The 14,591-nt window shown below is 38.3% G+C and overlaps 1 protein-coding gene and 1 long non-coding RNA gene across 4 annotated transcripts; both read left to right on the top strand.

Annotated features, from left to right (window-relative positions):
- Positions 1-7,456: 7,456 nt before the first annotated feature.
- LOC111882549 (uncharacterized) lies at positions 7,457-8,200 on the top strand. Its single transcript, XM_023878927.1, has one exon. The coding sequence runs from the start codon at positions 7,457-7,459 to the stop codon at positions 8,198-8,200; it is 744 nt and encodes a 247-aa protein (XP_023734695.1).
- Positions 8,201-10,905: 2,705 nt separating this feature from the next.
- Positions 10,906-14,092, top strand: LOC111882560 (uncharacterized). Of its 3 annotated transcripts, none has more exons than XR_002847194.3 (7): positions 10,906-11,991; positions 12,055-12,171; positions 12,252-12,330; positions 12,439-12,529; positions 12,691-12,771; positions 13,117-13,167; positions 13,632-14,092. It is a non-coding gene; the product is annotated as an uncharacterized LOC111882560 (long non-coding RNA). The 3 variants fall into 3 exon arrangements; XR_008230424.1 differs by having other exon boundaries at positions 10,910-11,991; positions 12,091-12,171; positions 13,825-14,092; XR_002847193.3 differs by having other exon boundaries at positions 10,913-11,991; positions 12,091-12,171.
- The last annotated feature ends 499 nt before the right edge of the window (positions 14,093-14,591 follow it).

The following is a 14,591-nucleotide window of genomic DNA, read 5'->3' as shown; positions in this document are numbered from 1 at the left end:
ACTCCTGAAGTTGCAAGGACAACTCTTGCATCTCTGGAGGTGCAAGACGATAAGGCACCTTAGCGATAGACGCGGCCCCCGGAACCAGATCGATACCAAACTCTACTTGCCTCACAGGAGGTACTCGCGGCAGCTCCTCGGGGAAAACATCTGGAAACTCACGCACCACTGGGACCTCCTCAACTGATCTCGGTCTCCCGGAAACCTCCCGCGTATCCATCACATACGCCACAAAACCCTTACAGCCCTGCTGTAGACACTGCCTTGCCCTAGCGGCCGAACAAAAAGCTGATCCCGAACGAGTACCCTCGCCGTATACCGAAAGAACTCCCCCACTAGGGTCTCGTATAGTCACCAGCTGACGCTCACAGTCGATGACGGCGCCGAATCGGCTCAACCAGTCCATGCCCATAATGACACAGACATCACCCATCGCAATAGGAATCAGATCAATCGGAAACTCAACCCCGAAAATCTCTAACACACATCCCCGGAGAACCTCCGTGGCACAAATCACTCTCTCGTCAGCTATAGAAACTCTCAGAGGCCGACTCAACGACTCACGACTAACGCTGATATGCTGACTAAAGGCCAAAGATACAAAGGACCGACTCGCACCCGAGTCAAATAACACTAAAGCAGGCACAGAGTTCACAAGAAAAGTACCTATGCATATCATAACATAAGCATAACATCTCGACATCAAAATAAATACATGAAATAAAGCATACCTGCCACAACATCGGGCGCAGCACGGACCTCCTCCGTTGTCTGCTGAAAGGCTCTCCCACGAGCCCTCGGGGCCTCAGCCTTCACCGGTCGAGTCTCAGTAGCCCTGGCAGTAGGTGCAGATCCCTGAAGAAGCTGAGGGCACTCGGCCTTCCGATGGCCTGTCTGGTTGCAATGAAAGCAAACCATAAACCCCTTGGGGCAATCTCTAGCGATGTGCCCCTCCTTGCCACACTTGTAGCAAGCACCAGATCGACATGTCCCCTCATGACCCTTGCCGCACTTTCCACATGTGCGGCCCTTCGGACCTCCCGTCCTCGAATCGGCGAACTTAGCCCGCTTGGCTGACGGCTGAGACTGAGCCGGCCGCCGGTCCACCCGTTGAGACTCGGCCTCCTTCCTGGCCTGGGTCTCCAACTCGATCTCGCGCTTCCTGGCATTCGCCTGAAGCTCAGCAAAGGTATGATAGGTGGAGTTTGACACAAACTCCCGGATATCCCTCCTCAAAACACCCAAGTACCGGCTCATCCGAGCCTGCTCTGTGGACACCGGCTCTAGGCAGAACATCGCCCTCTCATGAAACTTCCGCGTGATCACCGCAACCAAATCGGTACCCTGCTTGAGGGTCAAGAACTCCCGAACCAATCGTTCCCTCTCCACCGGGGGAACGTACTCGTCTCTGAACATAGAGGTAAACCCCTCCCATGTCACCGCTGAAATCTCTGCCAAAGTGAAGTTCGCCGTCACGAACTTCCACCAATCCTTCGCTCCCAGACGGAGCTGGTTCAAAGCGAACCGTACCCTCAGATGCTCCGGACATGAACAAGTGTAGAAGCACCCCCTCAATATCAGCGATCCACCTCATCGCAGCAATCGGATCCTGCGTCCCATCAAATTCAGGTGGCTTCGTGTTGCTGAACTCCCGAAACAGCAACGAGTCACCCCCCTGTGGCCTGGCAGCGGCCACAGCTGCGGTAGCTGCAGCGGCTGCAGCCTCAGTCAATGCGGCGTACCGCTCATCAAAAGTCTCCATCAAGGTGGTCTTAATAGACCCAAACATCTCCAGAATCTCAGCCCGGATCGCTGCAGCCACCTCCTCATGAATCATCTGACGAATCTCCTCGTCACTCCCACCGCTCGTACTCGCTCCGTGGCGTGGTCTAACCATGATGTCTCTGAAATACGACATAAAACTATCAGAGACTCCATCGAGTATAATCGCACTCGATAACGCAACCCTACTCAGTCTCCGATATCCAGGGATTCTTACTTGGGTCTCCCACTGACCCGGTGTCTTCGGTAGTACGGGCCCAATACTACCGACCACACCGCATCAGCATTCATCCCAAATCTTCCTCCCCAAACCCCGGATAGTGAGTACTCTACTTTTGATATGCACTATCTATCCGTACGCTATCAAGGCATCTCATATCGGCAAACTTCCTAGACTAAGGCATCACAAATCAGGCCACTCTAGTCCTATCATGAATACCTAGTCTTCTAGCATGCATAACAGTTCACATCATATCTTATCTCTTAACATAACATTGTAAGGTATTTTGGGGATCTTTACCGTTCGGGCGCTGACTGATCGTACACACTGCTTCTTTCTTGTTTACCACAAAATCAGTCACAAAAGTTTATGCCTTTATTTTAAAAGTTTTCCTCAAATCCTCGGTTTGAGTTCAGTTACGCCCGAAGGTGTACCCGAATCCCTCAAACCAAGGCTCTGATACCAATTTGTAACAACATAAATTTTCAAACAAAATTTTCATTTCAAAATAAAGTGTTTTCATTCAAAACAAGGCATAAACATTCCAAGTGTCATGTTAAAATACAAATCATATGAATCCCAAGATCATAAAACATCTATCAGTGTGTACAGATCACGCCGGCGCCTTCCTACGGTCCTCGCTAGTACCTGAAACACATACATAACAACTGTAAGCATAAATGCTTAGTGAGTTCCCCAAAATACAACTTACGCACATACGCCTTTCCAGGCCCTGACCTTCCGGTCCATGTGTCTCAGGGGACTTCCGTCCCTACTGGGTAAACCTTCCGGTCCTACCCACGCCAACCTTACGGTCCACAACACAACGCCTTCCGGCCCATAACATAATCGCCTTCCGGCCCACATAACATACATAGCACGTATAACAATTAACTTATCACATATAGCACATATATCTCATATCATATCCGTCCTTCCGGTCACACAGTCAAACCCTTCCGGGTACAGTATAGTGAGAAGACTCACCTCGTGAATATCGAAAGCTAACAAATCCCGAAATCACTCGTACTCGATCCGCCGAGCTACAATCTCCCTATAACACCATACATCTCTTATTAACACTTTTATCTTCTAAGTTTGACTATCCCTAAGAAGTCAAACATAGGTCAACTCTGGTCAACGGTCAACGGTCAACGGTCAACTTAACCGGACTCGGCGAGTGCTAGGACGACTCGGCGAGTCTAGACGTCCTCACCAATTCTCTAAGATTCCCTTTCTACTCGTCGAGTATCTCCCCTGACTCGACGAGTTCCTCCTGGAAGAATCGCGGGGCCACCCTGACTCAACTCGCCGAGTCTGAAGAACAACTCGGCGAGTCCCAGTTAATCTTCAAGCTACTCGCCGAGCCTGTTCATCGGACTCGGCGAGTCCATGCCATGCAACCGCTCAAACTGCTTTCTAAGGTCAGATCTGCTCCGACCATTCATAGGTCTGGCCTTCCTAGACTGGTTCATCACGTAAAGTCCTCATTTCGGTGCTCATAATACACCCCATGACTCATAATTCACGTTTTGACCTAAGGCATAAGGATTCCAATCCAAAACCTCCATTGATTCCCGAAAAGCTCAGGCATGGGACATTCTGGACTTCCAAGGGTCCCAATATAGGATTCCAATCGCTTGGGGGACTAAGGAAACACTCAATCTAGCCACAAAAGGGTTCAATAAACCCTAAATCCATATACACATCAACATAGAAGGGATTAACTCGAAATTATTACCTGAATAACGTTGCTCTGTGTCCCCAACTCTCAGAATGTGGCTTCTCCTGCTGTTCCCTTAACCAAGCCTCCTCCTTCTTGCAAAATAACACTTCCAAGATCAATAATGGTCTTCTACCTTGCTCCAGATGCTCACAATCGAATTAGGGTTTCACTCACAGGACTAGGGTGAACAATGACGGCCATAAGGCCCCTTATATGTGTCCCAAACCTGAACGGTTAGGGTTTCGCTAAACAGCGCGGACTCGTCGAGTCCATACCAGACTCGCCGAGTCCAGTCAGAATATTTATGAAAGCAAGTTTAAATCTAGACAAATTCAAGTTACTAGAAGTCAGAATATTTATGAAAGCAAGTTTGAGAGTTTAGAAACTCACTGAAAATTGTAAAGTAGAATGCTATATTAAGAAAGGTGTTAAAATGTCGATCTTTGAAAATAGTGTATTCTTAATTCAGTGATTCTACCAAAAACAACCATTTGAATGATAGATAATATTTAAAACTTTTTTTGTTTTTAAGAAGAAGAAACATAAGAAAATATATCATTCACATTTACTTTCCGGTCTTAGAAAAATGATAAGCACAAGGGTATTCATCTTGTGTATTAATTGTAAGGAAAATACAATGAAAATTACATTTTAAATCAAGTTTCTGAATTTAGAACGAAAGAGCAAATATAAATAAGGATCACTTGTTTACAGTAGATTTTTAAAATAAAAACAAAATGTATATGATAAAAGACATAATTGAATATATCAAAATTGACCAAGTTAAAATTATGTCTCATGACTATACATGTATAAATCGCTCAGGTTGATAATGGTAGACTTCTAGTTTGTATGTGTACTAACATGGTACCAAGAGAAGAAAAATAGACAAAAATAAAGTTATCAATGTATTATGTTATTATTATGGGTGTGCGAGATCTAAAATCAGAAGGAGAGCAAGAAATTAAGTGCATGGGAAAGAAAAAGAAGGTAGTAGCATCAATGATTGCTATTGTTAAAACTATAAGAACAATACCTATAGATAGATTTCAAACTAGATTGAGATATATTCTGAACTTCAATCTTTGATGTATGTTGTTGATTAAATAGACATATGGAAGTTTAAAGTGTTTGCTAAAAATTCATGAGTTATCAATTAAGTTGAACTCTATTGTGAAAAAGAAGAAGCACTACAAGTGGTAATTAAAAATCTGACAGTTTTGACCTTTTAGACTAGAGTCCAACAATGGTTAAAACGGATAAAGCAAAACTCAATATATTTAAAAGAATAATTAAATTTTGTTAAAAGTGCATTACTGGAAATTTAAAAATGAACACTAAATTTTGAAATGCTGTAAAATTTATAAACTTTACAGATTATAAAACTAATTTGAAATAAAATAAACAAACGAGGTATGCTTTGAAATGTAGGTTTTAGTGATGTCTTGTAAACACGTTTGAACATTTCCTTATAAGGGGTGTGGATACCTTCTCTATCACAATGCGTTTTAAAGTCATGAGGGCAGTAGATCCCATAAGAACTATGCAGTTAAGCGTGCTCAGGTGAGAGCAATCCAGAGATAGGTGACCCCCTAGGAAGTTTTCGTGCTAGGAGTCCAAAGCGGACAATATTGTGATATGTGCCAGAGGGGGATGTTGCACCAAGTACAAGATATGAAGACTTACAGTGGGAGAACTTAGAGGGAGATGATGATGATAGTTATTGAAATGGAAAGGGGCAATGGATGGATTGGTTTCAAGTTTTTTAGGTGTTAATGTTAATGTTCCTATTTTTTGTTTTTTCCAAACTATTACTGTTTTTAATTCCTGGTATTTAGTTTCAATTTCTATGTTTTGAATTTTGAAGTGTTAGTTGCTGGAATATTACATCTTATTTGAAGTGTTTATGTTATAATCTAAGTTAACTGTTCTTGGAATTATGTTCTAAACATGGTACACTGTATTGGATACTATGGTACACCGTACCAGATACTATAATACAGTGTATCGGGACGTACCAGGCATACCAAAATGAACCTACCCCCCCCCCCCCCCTTGGTACCTGATACGTCCAAGTTAGCGAACCACGTTCCCGATCCATGTTCTCGTACCGGATCGTACCGCGTTCCATGTGACTATGCACAAAACCATCTACCTTAGCAAGGCGAAGAGCCAAAAGCTTTGCAATAATCTTGTATTTTACTCCAATTAAAATAATCAGGCTATAATCGTTAATAGACAAAAGGTTCAACACTTTGGGAATTAAAGTGATGAAAGAATAATTAAATCCAAATGGGATATGATTCGACTTAAACAAATACGAGACAAATGCACAAACACCTACTTTAACACATCCCAATATCTTTTAATAAAAGAAAAAGTAAAACCATTGTGACACGGAGCCTTATCACTCCCACAATTCCAAATAGCTTCACGAATCTCATCAAGAGAAGGAGTAATATCAAGAAAATTAATAAGAGACGGTTCCAATTGCTTAAACCGAGGACTCCGATTAACAAGTGCATCATCCTACACCCATATACCTTTAATAGAATTATAATTAATAAATAGTTAATTGGTTAACCGGATAATCAAATTAAAAAAATAGTTTAACCGATTTTTACATTTAAGTTTAGGTTCAAGGAATTAGTTCATATTCGTTTCGGTTGATTTTCCAAAATACAATCTCAACTCTGTTACCATCCATCGATCTATTAGTTTCCTTTAAAATCGAAGTATTTAAGTGTGATTTATTTAGTATGTTGTCTATATTGACATATGTTTATGATTATCGATGCTTGCAACGGTCGATGACACACACAAATTTATCAATTAAAAACAATGGTTATACTTACTTTGATTTTAGTTATTTGTCCTTGTTATACATTATACTCGATTGCTATTATGATTGTTAGAATCTATATAGTGTTATTATTGCGATATTGTTTTCTTTATAAATTCTTTAAGACGAGTCGGTATGGGCCTCGCCGAGAAGCGACGAGACCTACGTGGCATTCCGCGACGCCATCATAACGTTGCTTCTCGTCGCCCGGATCTCGTTGCTTTGGAAACGAGTTGTAACGGCAAAAAAGTATACGTTGCACATATTTAACCGTTATTAAACGGTCAATTTCAAAAAAAAAAAAAAAAAAAAACTTACTTTTTTACCATTTATATATATACATACACTTTATTTCAATTTTTATATACCTTTATACACATTTTCTCTCATTCTCTCTATATCTATATCTTTCAAAAATGGAGCAAAACTCAAACACCCCCCTCCATCATCAAACCCAAACACAACCTCGTCTCTCGGATTTGCGGGGTATGAAAATTATTTTAACCTTTTGTCGTCTCAAGGTTCACCACAAATACCATACCAAGATGCCGCTTTCAATCCCGCTTCACCGCCACTGCAATTTCTCAACTCACCTTACGTTCAACAAAATCAATTTGGTCAAAACCCAAATTTACAACAAAATCTTTTCTCTACTTTTGGTTCGATGCAACAAACAACCAATCAACCGTCGCCTACAACACAACCAACAGTTCAAGTGGAAGCAGGAAGTAGTAGGAAAGGGAAAGGGAAAGGAAAATCAAAAGGGAAATCAATAGCGGTGGAATCTGAAAATGTAGATGTTCCACAATGGTGGACACCGGAGGAGGAATACGTTTTGACGACGGCTTGGTGTGCTACTTCAAAGGACGAACTTCATGGAAATTGAATGAAAAAAGGAGCTTATTGGGGGGCGGTGCTCGACAAGTTTCACGCTGTTTTAAAGAAAAATTTGTATCGCAACAACGACATGTTGAGCAGCAAATGGGGTATGATAACTAAGCGGTGCAGCGAATTCAACGGTATTTACAACCGGATTGCGGCGCAACAACAAAGTAGAACCAACGACTTTGATTTGTTCAAAGCTGCTAAAGAACAATATCGGGTCGAAATGGGTCATGTTTTCGACTTTGAAAAATCATGGGAATTGTTGCGAGCATATCCAAAGTGGAATAAAACGCCTACATCGTCGGAGGTTCAATCCAAAAGGTCTCGCAATTCTAGTTCGGTCGACGTGTCGGACGCACGGACTAACATCGACCTAAACGCTGATGACGATGAGATCCCGGATGATATCCAAGAGATCTCCCCACCACGACGACCGCCCGGACGCGACAAAGCGAGGCGCGCTGCAAGACATGCGGAGGAGGTGGAGGCGAGAGCAAAAGATGCAGCGGAAATGAGAGCGAAATTCGACGAACATAATTTGTTAATAAAAGAAAAAAATGAGTTGAAACGTCGTCATTTGGAATTCCTGGAAAGTCAGGCACGGGAGAAGCGGGAGCAAAAAGAGAGGGAACTAATGACACAACAGTTGTCAATTCTTCGGACAAACGAGGATGGTTTAGCACCTGCTGATCTAGCGGTGCTACAAGCAATGAAGGAACAAATTAGGAAAAAATATTTGGGTTGATTAGGATTTGTGTGTGGTATTTAGTAGTGATTTCAATGTTATTTTAGTTATTAATTTAGGTTTAAAATTATGTTTTTTTAATTGTAATCGGATTTTAGATTTTAAATATTATGTTTTTTTTTGTTTTTAAAATTATATGTTTTATAAAAAAAATATTAGTTATTAAAAAAACGCAAAAACAAAAAAAAAAACGAAAACAAAAAAAAGAAGGTAAAAAAAACGAAATAGTAAAAAAGAATACAAAAATAAAAATATTTATTTTCAAAATGTTGATGTTGCATCTTGTTGTATCTTGTTGCCCATTTCCTCACTTTGTGTTATACCACCATTTGCTTATGTGGCATGTGAGGTGGCACAACTTGGTGTTGCACCTTGTTGCCCACACTCAATGCTCTAAACTTATATAAGTAGATGATAGATGAATGAGAAAAGCACCTTTTCATTGTATAAGAGTGAAGAAGAGTAGAAGACATACCATCGATCCAATACCCCATCCTTTTCCTTTGAAACAAATTGATTTATTTTCTTTTTCACCATTTTATTCATATCTAAGACCGTATGGTATGCATACCATGAAATGGGTCGTGGTCTAGGTGGCCACGACCGTGGTTAGTGCACACCACCCCGAACCTTTGTGGTTCTTAGTGGTCGTTGTTCTTTGTGGTGGGGAGAACGGAAGAGCACGCTCAATCAGATTTCTTCTTCTCATTTCTTCTCTCTTCTTGTCTCTATCTCTCTCTTCAATAAAATGTATATATATTTTTTTATTTAAAATCAAAAAATAAGAGATATAGTGATGAGTATACCAACCTTTAAGTGGTGGTTAGTGGTGATGACGTGGCACCCACCACTATAGTGGTTAGTGGTGGGTATAACGGATGACCTAATTAGCTTCAACACATAAGACTTTATTATTTCTCTTTCCCCTGGAAGCTTACCCTTTTACTCTTCCACTCCCAAGAAACACCCTTCCACTCCAACTCCAAGAGTACAATCGTCCTTATTTCTTTTACCATCACCAACATATCAAGAAATCCTCCATCTCCTCCTCTTCCTCCTCCTTGTACAATTTTATCCTTGTTCGCCACAACCACCGACAAAAACCAAACCATCACCAACTATCCATCGGAAAGAACAACCATCGTCGCAACTACCCATCAGCTACCAAGTTCCAACACCTCGACCACCGCAACTAGTTCTCCGTTTCATCCCGCTTTACCGAGTTACCCTCACCAACATCAAAACTTTTGTTCAACTGGTTCTTAGATTAGACAAAGGCCAATACTCCTCCTGGGCTACTTTGTTCAAACTGCGTTGTCCTGCATATGATGTTCTCGATCATATAGTTCCACCCACGACAACAGAATCATCACCTAAGAACGAAGTTTGGCTTCGTCCGGATGCAATCGTCCTACAATGACTATATGCCACCATCTCCCATCATCTCCTCCAAACTATTTTGGAATCAGATACTACCACTCTCAAAGCATGGACGTGACTTCATATTTCAAAATGTTTTTCAAGACAACAAAAATATTCGAGCTGTAGATCTCGAAAGCCAGTTTAGCCAAATTAAAGTCGAAAGTTTCAAGGATATGATGTCCTATTGTCAAGAAATTAAAATTGTGGCTGGTCAACTAGCTAGCGTCGATGCTCCGGTCACGAACAATCGTCTTGTACTCCAATTAATTGTTGGTTTAAATGACACTTACAATGGAGTGGCCATCATTCTTCAACAAAACAACCCTCTATCTGATTCTTTGAAGCAAAATCACGCCTTATATATACTAGAAGAAACAAACCGATCAAAACAAATGACTACCAATATCGAACATGCGTTGGACATCAACAACACCACAGGCGGCTTCGATCAAACTCAACCTGCAAACGCCCCTCGTGGTAGCAGTTGTGGCGGTGGTAACAACGGAAGACGAGGGGGAGGAAGAGGTCGTAACCCTCCCGAACAACAACAACAACAACGAAGTCCCCATCTATGGGGCAATTACAACATACTTCTCACGCTGAATATTAGCCCAATTCAGGTCCAACAGTGGATATCACAAGTCACAACCTCCAATCTTGGGGAAACCCAAATCCAACTTGGGTCACTCCCACAAGAGTTTTTTATTTTGCAAAAACGGTGTTGGTTTTGGTTTTAAAGTGTTTTGTACAAATGGGCTGTTTTGAAATGCTTTGTTGTCCCATATTCCATTTAGTTGTTTAAAATTATAAAAACGGTCCTTATAATATTATAATTTTAACTTTTGAAAATATTCTTTTTAATTTACGGTTTTAACCTTTATCTTTATTATATAATAATATTATATTATTTGATATGTTTAAAATATATTTTGGTCTTTTTAACTTTTTCTTTTATCTTTATTAAATTTTTACATATAATCTTACTTAATATATTATAAAATTTTATATATCAATGTTAACAATTTATACCATCAAAAAATCTAACTAATGCCCTCAAATCAATACAAATGTTGAATATTATTATAATTTACGAGAAATTTAAAAGTATTACTAGAATTATACAAATAACAAATAAATATATAGCTTTTAATTTGAGTTGTGAAATCAATTTTTGAATATGTAAAAACAAATAAAAGAATCAAAACAAAAATGTCATTATTTATATATACATAAAAGTTTAAAAGGTTGGGATATAGTGAACTTCTTTCTCTTTCCTGTTTTGCCACAAACCTTTTTTTTTTTCAATTTCAGGTCACAATAATACTTCCCTTTTCCAATTCTTCTCTTTCATTCTTATCGACTTTCATTATTTTATTCGTTGTTTCTGATTTCCACGTCGCCGCCCTCCTCCTCCAATACTTTTTCGTTCGCATTTCCTTACTTCCTCTTTCTTTCTTCTTCACTCTTCCTTACGTCTCTCTCCCTCGAAACCCTTCAATTGGCTGGCCATAGGGGGTGTTTGGGATAGCTTTTCAGACCTAAAAGTCCTTTTTAGAAAAGAATTTTTTGATTCATATCTTTTTCCAAAAGATAATTTTATAATGTATTTGTTTAAACTTTTGAGGGAAAAAAAAGCACAGATACAGACTTCTTAAAAGCCTTATTTTTCTTCTTCTCCAAAAGATATTTAAAATTTTTTTTTCCAATTACCAATTAACTTTTTAAACTTTTGAAAAATTCCCAAAATCATGCATGCCGACGGCGACGACGCCCTTATTTTAATTCAGCTTATCCCACCGCCTTTTTTTTGTACACCGTCGTCGCCTTCCAATGGGATGCCTTCTCCTGCTTTCCTTTTATCTCTATTTCTTCTCAATCCCTTCTTACTTTCTTCCGTCTAATTTCGCTTTTCATCACTCTACAAAATCTGGACGACCACCATACGGATTGCCGCTTCACTACCTCTCTCTTACCCAATAACAACATCTGGTGTTTGAAATCTGACTATATCGTTCTGAGCTTTGATTAGCATATAGTCCGCTGAAGGAACTTCGTCTCCAAAGCCTATTCTAAATGGATAGTTTCTATTGGTGGTTGTGGGTTTTTGATTCCATGCTTTCAATTGGTGCTTGTGGGTTTTTGATTCCAACCATCTTTTTCCAGGGATTCCAATTTTCCACAGCTTCCAACGTTTTTGATCAAACTGAAAATTCCTATTAGACTTATCCGTTTTGTATCTCAAACAACCGATTCCAAACAGAAACAGAAAAGAAGAAGCAAGTATCCCTTCATGTTATCCCGATAAGTAGATTTGCGTTGCTTTATGGTCTGACCTCTCGAAGCCTGAGATGCAAGCTTTCATCCATGAGGTCAATTTTTTGACTTTAATTTTATTGATGCTCTACTTGCTTATATATAGGTTTCGATTTCAGTATATTGATTGAGTGCGGAGTTCTTTGGTTGATTAGGCGTGCAACCCGCTTGATATGGAGATTTGAAGGAGAGTTTCACTATGTATCCCAACTGGTCAATGAAATGCTTGAACCAGGGTATGTATATTGTTGATGGATACATATGATTATTTATATCACCGACTGATTCTTATGGTAACTAACATGTGTTCTTGAAGATATTTCATTTGATGGGTGATTTGTACAAATATGAAGATAAACAAGTCGGTTTTTTTCTTCTGGAAACATGGACAAAAGGTAATTGTTTGTGAGTTTAAGACATATATTCTTTCTGTTCTAAGATTTTTTTGATTGGTATTAACCTTATTATGATATTGCATATTTACAACAACTTTGGTGTTGCAGGTTATTATTAGGCTCACATATTATAATATGCCACATTACTCCACCTATTACCTCCCACTCACCCAAAAAAATCAACTCCAATTTTCCCATTGTAAGTCTCTACTTTCTCTCTCTATATATAGTTCCATATGTTGTTTCAATTCACTCTCTTTCTTCAAGTAACAGTTACTATGCTTCCCCTTTAATTCATATGGGTAGTTTACGACATTGAAATTTGTGAAAAAGATTATGGTTATTTTTTCTGTTTTTCAGTATCAATTAAAACCACGTTCAATCATCCATGTCATCTTTGGTTCAAGCTACAATGAGGGGATATGTTTTATATAGATTGGAGTAAGTTATAATGTACTCTTACTTTCTGAATTTTAATGTATTTTAGTCCAACATTGAAAACTTTTTCAAATGTAATCCTTATTTTGGACTTTCATATCATTTTTGTGTCAGAAATCTTCAAACATGGGACAAAATTGATATGTAACCTTGAAATGCAAACCTAATTCAGCAAGTCCAAGGAAAACTTTGAAATAAGGACCATAAATGAAAAAAGATGACTACACAATATAAAGAAAAAAACATACGCACCATTTTTGTATTTTTGCTCCTCAAATCATCAATACCTGATAGTATTAATCACTACTTTTTTTATCATATTTTTTGTTTTTTGTACACTAATTTTAGGTATTGGAGCGTTTGAGCCGTCTTGATGAAATTGTGCTTCTGATGCATGAGGTTAGCTGCCATATGCTCTCATTTTTATTTATTTCTTTTGCAACATTCAAATTTAAAAAAAAAAAAATCTTATTAACAAATTTTAAATAAAAAATATGTTATCTACCCAAATATAGCGCCATAGTTTTATTTTTGTTTTCCTTATTAGGACATTATACTTGAAAAAATTACCCACATCACACGTAACTATGAAAATTGCTTTGTATATGAGTGTCGTTGCTATAATCGGTAGATTTCTAAGAGTATAATGTCGTAATAGGTAGATATGAAAATACGATGTTGATCATGTTACATTAAACTGACCAACAAAAGTAGATTGCTATCTTTTGCATTTAACCCATATCTAAAAGATAATCGCTATAGACAATAATACGAATTAAGTAAATGTTCTTGAATCAGTCTTAAAAAAGGTAATTAGTGAATTGAAAAAAAAAATCAGTTTTATTTATACTTATTATTTGTAGAACTGGAGCAAAACATCACTCTTATGTTAATTCATCGACCTTGCTGCAAGGAGGAAGCTTCAATATTTGACCATTGGTCCAATCTGCTCCTACAAAAAATTCCAAAAAGAAAGTTATCTTATCTATTGAATTTAATTAATGCAAAAATAATAGTGAAAAGCAGTAAAAAAAATGTGATTTTTGATGTTTGCAGTTCACAATGGAAGCTATACTAGCTCGCATGAACAAATTGCTTGAGATCCTTGAATCAGAGAATCAAGGAAGGAATGAAATTATTCATTTTGTTTCCAGATGGAATGGCATTAACCATTATGTTCTTCGTGTTTTGTTAATTTTTCATTGTTTACTGAGTAAATGTTTTTCTTTTTCTTTTTCACTCTCATCGAATGTCATGGATAAATACAACATAAACAAATTCTGTTTATATAACTTTTAGTGCCATTTTGAAAAAATTATTTCCAGCTTTTTGTTTGCAAATATTATTCAAATCAGCGCCAACGGGGCAACTGAATTCCTTCTAGTTCATCTAAAAACTCTTAAAAAGCATTTTCATGAATTGTCATATCATTACTTTTATTTGAATACTTTCAAGCTTTGATGCTATAAATTCAATCATTTGAGTTATGTTTTTTTTTCATCTATTGAGTTCTCTACTCACATTTGTATTCTCAATTCTTACATGTTTCCCTTAAATTTGCATCGTTAGGTTTATTATGACTCTAACATAAGATATGTATTTCTTTTCTAACTATCATGTATATATTTGATGTGAAACATTAGATGTAGGATACTAATTGCGTTTTTATCCTATTATTTATTTTGCATTTACATTCACGTATATTGGTTATTATGGCAACGAGAAATACTAGTTTTGTAGATCTCCTTTGTAATTTTAAGGTAAGATTTCCTTTGCCAAGTAATGATAGATTTGAGACAGATAATGACTTTGAATTTGGATTT

The sequence above is a fragment of the Lactuca sativa genome, chromosome 2 (assembly GCF_002870075.4).
Source record: "Lactuca sativa cultivar Salinas chromosome 2, Lsat_Salinas_v11, whole genome shotgun sequence".
NCBI lineage: Eukaryota > Viridiplantae > Streptophyta > Magnoliopsida > Asterales > Asteraceae > Lactuca > Lactuca sativa.
Note: the sequence above shows the minus strand (reverse complement) of the source record. Positions and strands in the feature narration are given on the sequence as shown.

Bases quoted from the DNA above. Each gene is read 5' to 3' on its own strand.
- LOC111882549 (XM_023878927.1), top strand. From the start codon at position 7,457: ATGAAAAAAGGAGCTTATTGGGGGGCGGTGCTCGACAAGTTTCACGCT.